The sequence below is a fragment of the Nyctibius grandis genome, chromosome 5 (genome assembly GCF_013368605.1).
Source record: "Nyctibius grandis isolate bNycGra1 chromosome 5, bNycGra1.pri, whole genome shotgun sequence".
Classification (NCBI taxonomy): Eukaryota; Metazoa; Chordata; class Aves; order Nyctibiiformes; family Nyctibiidae; genus Nyctibius; species Nyctibius grandis.
This window is the reverse complement of record NC_090662.1, coordinates 17,783,874-17,796,208: the sequence shown is the minus strand read 5'-3', so window position 1 is coordinate 17,796,208 and position 12,335 is coordinate 17,783,874. Positions and strand designations below refer to the sequence as shown.

The following is a 12,335-nucleotide window of genomic DNA, read 5'->3' as shown; positions in this document are numbered from 1 at the left end:
TGTAAGAAAATATCTCCACTATTTCTTTTCAGCAGCTGATATATAACTCTGAGAGGTTTTCTCATTTTATCAGAATGATAATAATGCCCACAAAACTGCTAACATTGCTCTCAGTTTGTGGTGCTGTATCTTCTTTTCATTATTATTTCATTTGTTTAAAAACCTGTATAAGTGGCTGACACTAAATGAAAGAATGGAGTGTATATGTAATAGCAAAGATAAAGTTTCCTAAAAAAGCTCTTGCTATCACTTCTTTTCCCCCCTAAAACTCAGGACTGTTGTATTAAGAATTAGTGTCTGCCTCTACTTGGAAATATAAAGGGGTGCGGAATGAGAATACTGTTCCTGTTTACTCATTGACTGTCCCCCTTTTCCTAAGGTTTTTCATAACTGCCTCAGCACAGCTCTTACCCACTCAGCTCATAAGAGAAAGCGTCTCCACGGATGGCTCTTCCATTCAAAGCAACAGCGTGAGGTCTCAATTTCAGCCCAAGAATCGTAATTTTGTCTGTACTTCAGAGTGTCAGCTCCTTGGTAGCCATTTTTAAGTATTTCTGTCTTCAGGTTTCCCTGGAAAAAGCCACAGAGAAAATTTTAGGACCACGACAGCTCTAGGAAGGTGACTTACTGGGTACTGTTACTGTTGTGGTCTCATCTTTGTCAATGAATGTATAGAATGTCTTCCAATGTAGACATTAAAGTCTGGGACCGTAAAGGAACAACAACAGTCATATTAATTTTCACATAAGAAAGGTTTTGTGTATCATTATAAACTAACAAAGTAAGAATCAAAATAGCATTTATTACATTCACTTGGAATCTTCTTGGACATGTTTTTTCTACTTGTAATCAATGCAAATTTGGTTCTTGTATCCATTTACAGGGTAAGGTGGCATATGCAAAGCCAAAATCCAGATACAGAGATTCAGTTAGTGACCTTAAGGCAGATTTAATTAACATCCACAACTAACCACTTTAAACTGTTAACATCTTCCACAAACATCAGCTGCTAGATATTTTGTCCCCATTTTTATGTCCCCCACATCTCCATAGCTCCTGCTAGAAATCTCTGCTATATATGTCCCAGCTTTAAGGACACTGAAGGAACACCATATGTCCACAGAGTCTTGTTTGTTGTACTTCTTATTTACTATATATCCTGTACTTAGGGATGTACCAAGAGGACATACAAAGTTATTAAACAAATTCATTTGGATCACCAGTGACAGTAATTTCCCATACAAGCAATGAAGAGGAATCATTACATTTGTTATGTGATCAAAGTTGCTAAGGAAATAAAGATGAATTACTCGGCTCAGGAAATGATAAATTGCTATGCAATCACGACTTTTTAAAAATATGCCAAGGAGAAATCCATGATGGAACCTTTTGCATAAATTAGCTTACGCTATTTCAATGGTGCCTGGTAGGAGGGGAGCAGAAGCTAGATCACAGTATTTGTAACTTAGGGCTGTGCTTAGGCTGCTTATTTCAGGCATCTACCCAGCATGCTGATTTAAACTGCCTAAATAAGGAATGTTGGCTATCATGGAGCACATGGGGAGAGGCCTCTAAAAGCCTCTGGAGAATGTGTTAGGGCACTTATAGATGGTTCTTCTCCCCATTGGCAGAGCTCCAGCATAAAGGGAGGTTCAGGATAGAGAGCCCACTTCCCTACAGTGATTTATTGCTGTCTCAGGTGTGGCTAAGCAGTGAGAGCTAGCTCAAGGTGGCCACATAGACCCAGTAAGCTCAGCGTGATGCTGAATTCAGTGATTACAACTGTATTAATAAATAAAGTTGCACTTGAGCTCTGAGGGCCTGAGCCAGGACTCCGCAGTAGGACACTGTGTCCCTCTGACCAAGGTCTACAACTGAAGGTCTTGGGGGAGACAGGGAGGTGATGGTCCAGGGGAGTGAGCGACCCTCTCCTTCCCAGGCATCTAGTGGTTAAGCAATTGCCCAGGAAGGTCCTGAGTTCTCATCAGAGGGAGGGAAATTAGGGTATCTCTCAAAGCCCCATAAATGCAAGCAAAAAGAAGTTCTGTATTGGAGGCCAGAAACTAGGATTTCCTCCTACACTTCTTTCTTACTGTCTTGCTCTGGGTCCTATGAACTTCACTTTTTTTCCCCCCTACATTTTCCCCCTGAAAATTGGACCAGTTTTAGGAGGAACTTGCTCACAGGCTATTCAGTTACCTAGTGGCTAGCGTATTCTTTTGGAAGCTCACGTTTCCTTGGGCAAGCCTTCCCATCACCATCCCTTTAGTGTCTGGACTTACTTGTTACGGTCTGAGCACATCTGCCTTGTCTGCTGCCTCTGGGGATGAAGGCAGAGTTTATGGCTCATCCTGCTCATCCCTGAAGTACAACGGATCTTATACATCTGGCTCACGTATTTTTCTAGACTGATTGCCATTAATATATGGGGCACTTTGACTTGGGGCACTTTGACTTAGGTCACTCAGCCATTAAGCGTGTCGAAATGGAGGTGTCAAGTGAATTAAAATACCGACCGAGTGAGACAGTACCAGAGAACAGGCAGCTTGAGTTGTTCTCTGAGACTTAAGTGCCTGCACTAGTCTTGAATTCTTCTTTGTACTTCTGGGTTGCTTAAATGAAAATACAAATGAGAGGGTCTAATCCTGTAGCTGTTACCTGCACAACACTCTGTTCTGCGTTCAGAGTAAAAGCCATGGTGTCAGACCTTATCTGTGATTCTCTTAGGAACAAAACTCATGTGTTCTCCTAAAATTAGGTATGATTAAATCATTAATCCACATTTTTTTAAGAATATAGAAATGTGCAACAAATACCAAGACTTTCATGCATTTCTCATACCTCTACAATTTGCTATTTGAGATGGATTTCTTTCTTTATAAACACATAATAAAAAATCGACATTAGAGGTTATTAGAATGCAAATAGGGACTTCAGTCATGGATTTACAGGCAGAAGTCAAATATAAGCAATGAGAAATGAAAGTTCCAGGGAATCAACTATCTAATTTGCACAGATCAGAATTTAATATAAAACTGGATATTGTTTCTCTGTAGCCTTCCTTCAATAAATTACTATACACAGACTACAGAAATCCGAAGTGATTTTTCTTCCTTTTTGCCATTGAAATATCTTTTTTTTGAAGAAGAAGAAAATTTTTTTTCTTGGTAAATCAAGAAAAAAATAAATTAAAAATGAAATTTAAAGTCTAGGCACATGGTATTAGTTCCAGAAAAATATCTCACAAATATACAATACTACATAATAAAACCCATTGGCTTACCCTGGCTTGCTCTCACTCCTGGAAGACATACATTCTAAGAGCAATATCACAATAAGGGTTAACACAATTTTATTCTTTTGAATATTTTCTGTAGACTTCTTTGGGGCTTTTAGAATACACAGAGTGGAAAATCATGCCACAGTCTACATATAATATTCTATTTCTCAGCAGATGCTGAAGTTGTAAATAAAATATGATCTGTGTAGATTGCTGAAGTAGGTGACTTTTTTTACAATAACTCCCACAACTTACTATCATATGAGCTTCTAGTAGATTTATTTTATAGTATTTTTCTCAAATGAAGCCTAGACTGTCAAGTTTTTCTATGGAGCTTTGTCAGGACATGTCTGCGCAGAAGTGAGCACTGTGTGAAAGGCATTAGTGCACTGACCCTGGGGCTAATCTAGTTTCTGTGCTGCATGGAGCATCTGATCGGCACAGTGGGTTGACAGCAGAGTGCTGAATTGCTCCGCAAGAGGACCGAACTAGGGGAGCAATCTCTGTGGTGTCAGACAAGGAAACGCAAGCTAAAGAAGGAGACTACGTAATTCTCTGGGCCACAAAATAAAAGCTGCAAGTGATCACAATTTAAAAGTTGATGGGCTATCCTGAAGAGAAGAACGTAGCCTCTCCCACCCATCAGACTGAAAGTGTTCATGGGAGGAAGACAAGTAAAAGGTCCCTTGTCCCCGAAGCAGAGGACTTAGGGGAAAAAAAAATAAAAATCTGAGCTCAAAAAGTGGGTTTTCAGATCCACATCACAGCAGGGATATTAATGATGTGTCACTATGATGCTCAATGGAGCAAACACAAAACCGCAGCATCGTAGTTGGATTATTTTGTAGCTGTTTGTTTGAAAATGAAAGCATTAGGGGACTTACCAGGTTTAAAGGCTGAACTGTAAGAAAAAAGCTTTCCAGAGAAGAGTTAGACATCAGCACCTTACAATAGCTACACTAAAACACAGCTACCTGTATGCCTGTAGGTACTTCGTACATTGCTACTTACTTTGCTGTATGTATACTTAGCCAAGAAGTAGTTCTCCTTTTCAATAGTATCTGTCAAAACACAAAACAAGGAGGATTGCTATCAAACCAGAGAGCTAAGTGCATACACAGTTCACATTAATTGTAGTGAGTGGCTGATGTCAGACTAAGATGATTTGTGGGTTATTTAATCTCTTCCTCTAGTCTTCTTAAACTGATCTCAGGGGAACCTGGCACAAGCAATTGACCTCTCTAGCAGACCAGTTGTTCCCAGTGTCACACCTTTCTCATATCAAAACGCTGCACTCTGCTTTTCACCTCCATAATGTTCAACTTAGGGTCAGTTCTTCAGCTATTTCTAGCAGGAGTCGGTGCCATCATACTCCTGAAAAGGCAGCCTGAGGAGAGCCCTGTATACAGATGCTGCTTCACAGCAGGGGGACCAGGCTTACCAATTGAATCACCATCGTCCCAGAAGAGAGACCCAGAAGCTGCTTCTTGTTCATCCAGGGCGATAATGAGCCCAAATGGGTTCAAGCGGCTGTTGACAAACACGTTGAGAAGTGTCAGTACAAACCTGTGGGCACTGTCCCTTCCAAGTTATTTAATAAAAACTTCTGAACACAATTAACTCCTATTTAAAGGTTACAAAAAAGGCCACAACAGAAGATTGACAACCATGCTCAGCAGAAGGGCTCCTGAAATGACGACAAAAACTTTACCTTGCCTTGTCCCACTGAAGTGCAAAATTCCCATTTTTCGGGTGCTTGTGTGGACAAGTTTCCCCTTCTTTAGTGGCCTTAATATATGATAACTGGGCAGTGTGGGAGACAGCTGGTCACCAGTGCTACCTTACTATGGTTTGATTTGGTTGCTGCATGGTGCTGTTCCCTTCCTTCCCTACTCACATTTAGCTTCTGAGAATGGCTCAGATGTGAGGCCAGTATATTGGTGTGGGGAAATCATTTTCCTCAAATGAGGTTTAAGATTTTCCACCTTGCCCATGGCATTGGATAAGTACATTCAGGGAGAAGAGTTTTGCATTTTTCCCTTGCATATGTTTACTTTGAATGACTGGCAGCAGGTCAGTGTGGTAGTAAGAGGTGCAAAAGCTTTTCCAAGCATAACCACAGAGCCAGGAGTCAGTTTCAGCTGTGCATACAATGACATGGGTCATCTCTGGGGTGACTTCTCTTCACAATGGAGCAAATAGTGGGATAAAAATACTATGCTTATCACCTGGGATGGTGGCTGGGAGCTGCAGATAGCCTCTCTTCTGCACTTTCGTTTTTTTTGATTGCTTTTTTGGCTGGCTGTGCGTCTGAGATGCACTGAGGTTGTTTGGTGATGGACATAGATGACGTTACCTCTTAGTAGTGGTCGTGGCTGGTGCCTGTTCTGGCAGGATGTAGCCTCCACGGATGAACAGAGGGATCTTGCTCAATGGGGCAGCCACAGTAGCGTAGTTCTTGTTCCAGGTACTTGGCAGTTTATGACCCTACAGCAAAAATTAATGCAGTTAAAAAAAACCGCAAATCTGGGCACTATACATTGTGACCATATACAACTGAAAAAGAGACCAGAGTGTACATTTTAATCTCAATTACATCAGTGAAAATGCAAACAGAAAAACAGATTTCAGGGGTATTATTTCAGTTCCTTTTTTTTAACATAAAAGAGTATCTAGCCCCTGCAGTTGTGCATATACATGAGATAGATAGAAGCATCGTGAATGAAAGACTGCAAATCATCTTTAAGAATGGTATCATCACTATTCCATACGCTGTGAAAAAAAAACCCTCATCAAGACACTGAGCAAAAAGCAAAAGAAACTTTTGCTTCCTCTTTTTATGCATATGGAGCCTGTCACAGTTCAGTTTAAGGTAAGTGAATCATAATGATTTGGGAATGTAAACTGTAGATTTTCTTCTCTTTTAAGGACAAGTTTTCCTCTTTCAAAAAGTAATTACAGCATTCAATGAGTGAAAATTGTATATGTGTAGACAACTAGCATAAGTTACCTGCATTATTCCTTCCTGGTTTAATGCCTCAAAACCAGGCTCAGGCAAGGCTTACATACAGAGTAGGTAACAGGACGGCTTTGATCATGCTCTCTGTAAATGGTAATTATAACTTATGTTAAGTACCCAGCCTTGGTTTTGGCAAGTGTATGGCAAGTACATGCCAAATGCTGGGAGCTGAGCTTTGCTAATGCCAGGGGCATGACCTGTAGGCAGGGCAAGGGACACCGCGGCTGCCGTCCTGCACCCGGCGCAGTGAGGGGGGCTCAAGGGGAACCACAACAAGGAGATCTGAACGAAATGCTGAACCTTGCAGTGCCACAGTCTTATGAAAAGAGGAAAAAGAAAGTGTTGGATGAACATCCATCTGAGGATGCCAGACAAATGCTGAAAATGACCAAACTTGTTTATAAGTCTGAATTTCCTCTGAGAGCATTTCTGTCCTGCCCACTCCTCTGCCGGCATCACTCAGGGTAGTTAACAACAGCCTGATGCTCCTGGGCTCACATTTCCAAAAGCTCTTAGCATCAGCCTAACTTCTCCTGCTGAAGCCAACAGTGGTCTCAGTCTGCAGATTGCAGCAGAGGGTGGTTAGGTTGAAACTGGGCACTTTGGAAAATGCAGTACTGGGGATGGTGTTTGAAAGGGCAAAACTTGCAGTGTCTGAAACTAGAAGAGGCTGGTGTTTTCCGCAAAGCAGATCGCTCTGCATCTCTTGGAAGCATCTTTCTGAGGGGAGCCTCACACTGCTCTCTAAATATGCCTCTGTCAAAAGCGACGCGTGAGCAAAACTGCACGCACAAAATGTTTTGCAGCATGTTCACAGGAGTACGACTCAGGTTTCTGTCTCTGTTGCTATGCAGGGCAGTGCATCGGTACAAGAATTAAAACATGCAATAAGGCAGGGGAAAGAAAGAAATCTTGACGGTTTCATGAATTTCTAGGCTGCTCTTGAAAATTCAGTTCCCTGTGTCTTAGAGCTTTACAAACCAAAAATAGAAAATAAAATGCTACTGAAAGCTGTGTAATTTACTCTCCCAGCTAGCCTGGCGTAGACTTCTTGTGCTCTAGTTTTCTTAAACACAGATGCTGAGGTACAAATATTGCTGAACATTGCTAAACGTTGTTTTGCTGGAATTGTACCATTTTAAATGTAAAAAATGTAAGAAACTGAATCTTAAAAATACATACGGTATAGTAGTCAAACCATTGTGCTTCAGGGAAGTATACATCCACAGATCTTGCTCCCTGTAAATGTTATAAAGTGATTAAAGTCTTTTTTCTTTTTGCATTTCTGATATTGCATTAGCTTTATTATATTTGCGCATGGAGAGATGTATGCTGAATATTCTAATAACATCAAATCTTGGATATTATGGCTGAGTTATTATCATAGCAGTGGACTAGTGCTGGCTAATCTACAATTTTAAACAGATAAGCCCATCCTATTTGGGGGGTTTTACTGCAGTGCTGTGGGATGAATCAATGTTATATGATTATTGTGGTCTAGTACATAGCTCTGTGTCTTGCAAATGCAACTGGCCTAGGTGCACTCCTCTAACATCTGAGCACTCCCAGTGAGGTCTACAGCAGCCTTTGCAAGACGGGACTTCACATCTGATGATGGAGTTGGGGGTACACCACTGCTCAGTGCCTCTTGCACCGTTGCTGTTGCAGAAAAAGGCAGAGAGTAAGGTCTGGCAAGGAGGATACACAGATATTTGTCTTCTTGGCAACAATTTAAAGTTGCAGATAAATAATAATAAACAATGCGCTGCTAATGGCACAATTGCTGTACTTTGTTTTGCAGCATGCGTTGTGTCACGGTGCTGCAGGGATGAAATCAAGCTAAAGGCACTTTGAATTAACTCCAGGAAAAGCTGGAATCAAAACATACTTCCATTTTTGTCACAAGTTGCTTATTCTCACAGACAGATTAATTTCGATCCTCAACATAGATGTCTGCCCCTTTGCAGAGTTATGGTTTACTCCCAAATTTACCCCAGGGAGCAGGTGGAATACAAAAAGTAAAGGTGGAGGAGAAAAGTTAAGGGAAAGTTACCATTTGACATTTTAGGGATTTACATATATATATATATATAAATATATACAAACAAATAGAATGAGTAAGAAATAACTGATTTATTAAAGTATGCAAATCTCACATTAGAATATAAGCATTGCTAAACTGGAAATTTGTCTTGCCCTGCGGCCCATCTCCCACAGTGGGCAGTGCTAGGTGTCTCTGGCCAAGCGTCCTAGTGCTGCAGTAAGGAAGGGTGGCGCAGCTTGCTCTGCCTGTTTAGATCTTACTAGCTGTTTAACAATTAAAGGTTGGCTAAATTTACAAAGCACCTTGAAAACTTGAAGGAAAAACCCTATAGAGTCAAGATGCCCCTTTCTCTATATTTTCTCTGCATTATTATGACAACGCTGGATATGGTCTGCAGAGAAATGTGTAACCACCATCCGAATCATGATGAGCCTTGCCTTCCTGACTCCCTAGATAACAAGCCAGTGTGTAAGGCAGTTCCCCATTTTGATTTTGATAGATGTCCCACTTGCTCACACCCTAGGACTCAAGGAGGGAAGGGAAAGCTGTCCCTGACCCAAAGGGAAAGCTGTCCCTGACCCATCTTCTCTAGACAAGCGGGGGCTGTGCTGCAGTTTGATGCAGTCACTGCTGGCCTGCAATGCCATGGTGACAGGCTTACAGCTCACCTCTGTCCCCTGCCCTGCTAGATGGCACACGCCCTGGCTGCCACCTCTCTCCCACCGCAAGACCCAGCAATGTGTTGCCTCCAAAGCTCTGTTTCCCCCATCAGACCACAGGCACCCTGCCTTCCTTTTGTGCTGCAGTCCCCCAAAAACATTAGGAACCCCTTATCTAGACCACCTATCATTTTATATATCCTTATAATGTTCCCTTTCATTTACTTCTTTGCAGGAAGCCACCTGTGGCTTGTCACCCTCTCTTTGTGGGAAGGTTTCTCTCACATCTTTCATCATCTTGCTGGTCTGAGACCCTGTGAAATCTCCTTGTTAGTCACCAGGTATTAGAAACCTGGGGGAGTCTGAAGATGAAGGACTGATGAATGAAGTGCCTTGGTAGAGTCAGAATGGTTTTAGACAGGAATAAGAGTTTCTTTTTAAGTTCACAGAGGCACAAGGGCTGGATAAAAAGAAGGTGACTAACAGTGGCCTGTTTATATGTTTGATCATCAGCAACATCTAGAAAATGTATCAGATATTCTGGCAGCATGCTGATCGCAAAGAGCTCTAGGATGCATCACGTGCAAATATTTACCTCTGCTCAGATACACCTTTCTGGTGCTGTCAGCAGTCAGTGGTGGGGCAAAAAGAGAAATCCACCCTTGCTCCAGCTGAGCTGCGAGAGCTCTGACCCCAGTGCCGTGCCCAGCACAGCCGTAGGAAAATGCTGCTTTTTAAAACCTGTCATATTAGCAGCTAACATTGTCATTACTGTTTCCATAATGCGTCTGCCTGTGGTGCTGGGAAACTCCCAGCACAGTCCTTCAGATGCTGTGGTTCTAAAACGCTGTGGGTGAGTGGTGATAGGGAAACCAGTTTGCTTTAATATCTGCGTGTTTCTTCCTAGCTCAACAATTACTGCTCTGTGTGTGTCCTTGGAGGGAGCTGCCAGCGCAAAAACAGGAGCACGCGAGGGGCAGCATCCAGCCTGTTTACATCCATTTGGCACTTGGAGTAGCAGGGAAATGCTGTGCCCTCGCTTTCCTCCTCCCACTTCAAGCACTGGGCAGCTCTGTACTGTCTGGGCTGCTCAGAAATGTGTTCTGCAAGCTTTGACAGGGGAGGGAAGAAATGGGTGAATATGAGCAAACGTGCCCTGAATGTCATCCAATGCCCTAAGCGCAGCTCATTTCTTTTATTCCAGTATGATGGCATTTTTTAATTACAGTACTTGCCTCTTGAAGAACAGGAGCAATCATAAAAGCAGGTCCCCAAAGGAAGGCAGTATCTATTCCATGAGTCTGCTGATCAGAGGTAAACCTAGTGTTGAAAGCGAGATACGCAGTGTTAATTCACATTGTTATAGAACATGCAGAATATTTTGATGCTACTCACTGCGACAAGAAATCTGCTTCCTCAAGACATCCTTCAACACCGCCAAATATTTTTCCTGGTTGAGGGAATGCCAAAAGCTGGGCAGAGACTCAGAAATTACAGTAGCACCTACCATACTGGAGCAGACCAGAACCCTCACAAAATGCTGGAGCTGATTTCTTTTCAGAATAGCAGCGGTAGGAAAACAACTAACTTAATTTCTGTCCAGTGGGTTGAGACTTCATCGAGGGAGCTGAAGAGCAGGATAGGGGTCAAGACCAGGAGAGGGAACACAGAGGAATAACACCGTGCTCTAGGATCTAAAGCATTTGTGAAAATCCTTGGATTTGTCTTCCCACAACTTTCACAGAATTACGTTAGAAATCTTTTTGCAGGACAAACACAAAGCAACGTTCATACATATTGTGCTTTTTAGCTGCCTTTCCTGAATGGGTGAAAACTTATGGAATTCAGTCCATTTTATTCAATGCATTAAAATAGTTTTGGATTTGGATCATCTCCTCCAGAGCGCTTATTACAGTCCAGTTCGCCTGGAAGAGATCTCTATTCCCCCATGCATCAGCTAATGAAAATATGGAATAGCACCTGGCAAAGAGGAGACATCCTCCCCTTCCCAGGAACCTCCACTCATCTGGCATAAAATCCTTGAGAATTTAAATAGGCTTTCAAACATTTGTAAGCCTATCTGAGGAAATTCATAGTGGATCCTCCTTCCCTAGTTACCTTATGAGGATGTCACATGGAATGTGCCCCGAGCCCTACTAAAATCAAGGCACCTTGTACCTCCTGCTTTCTCCTGCTCCTCCGTCCCCTTTCCCATCTAACAGCCCTGCTGCCTTGTTAAAGATGGCTGGTTTACCATTGTTCATGTTTGACAAATTCACGCTGGCTGTTGCTTATTAACGTATTATTCTCTAAGGACGTACAAATTATTTGTTTAAAAATATACATACTGTGTCTGTTTAACTGACTTTGCAGCTGCCCCTGTCTCAAGACAGGTTTCTGTTATACGCTGTCCAGAGCAGAGTGGGTCAGTGTCCGTGTCCTGCTCTGACACCCTGCCTGCTCCGACACCCTGCCTGCTCCAGGCATAGGCATACGCTGCACCTGGCCCAGACCTACAGAAATGACCCCAAATGAGCAAAATCACCTTGGCAATAAAAAGACATGTATTCGGTGTTCAGATTTCTAAAATATTGCTGGTTGAGGTGAATACATGGAACTCAGGAAAAAATGTTCTTGAAGGCATGCCTCAGGTTCTGCCTGGAAGAAACCTCAAGTCATTCAGAGTTTCTTCTTCTGTCAAAACCAGCAGCTCTTTGGACACCTTAGTAATGGTCATTATTACATTTTGACATAATGCTTTGTAAATATTTAAAGTGGCATGAGGCTTTTGTTGAATTACCTTGTCTTAAAGTTTTTTAAAAATAAAAAATTAGTTTTTCTTGTCAGCTCAAAGCTTCTCTATATTTTTAATTTTGCTGTAATACAATTATAATACTGATTCAATATACTTTGTTGTGGGAGATTCCAGGAGGAAAAGCTGATCAAGAAATTATGACAAAAGAGAAGACGATCTTATTTGCACGTGGAAACTAGTGTCTCACCGTCTAACTCAGCACTATTTTCTCTTGCAATTATAGCAACCACAAGCACGAATTCAGCAAACAAATGAACTTTCCCATTTTGAAAATATAAGCCATTAAGCCACATCTGTGACCTGTGAAAGATGCTTAGTTCTATCTATATGCTTCCTATGGTTCAATGCTGCCCTCTCTTCTGTCTTATTTTTCCCCTGTTTAGCCATTAAGCAGAGCTTTCCCTTCCAGTAATGAATTACCACCTCCCAGTCTTTTCGGACAGCTGAGCTACTGGCACCTCTGTTTCACTGAGTGAAAGCCTCAGAGGCATCTAAAATGCTTATAGGAATCCACTGGG

General features: G+C 42.0%; 1 protein-coding gene across 1 annotated transcript in view; it reads right to left on the bottom strand.

Moving 5' to 3' along the window:
- Positions 1-420: 420 nt before the first annotated feature.
- LOC137663414 (sucrase-isomaltase, intestinal-like) overlaps positions 421-12,335 on the bottom strand; it is a 32,275-nt gene continuing 20,360 nt past the window's right edge. Inside the window, 4 exon segments of the mRNA XM_068400621.1 lie at positions 421-570; positions 4,292-4,341; positions 4,722-4,810; positions 5,637-5,767. Of these exon segments, the coding sequence (XP_068256722.1) occupies positions 421-570; positions 4,292-4,341; positions 4,722-4,810; positions 5,637-5,767 (420 nt within the window).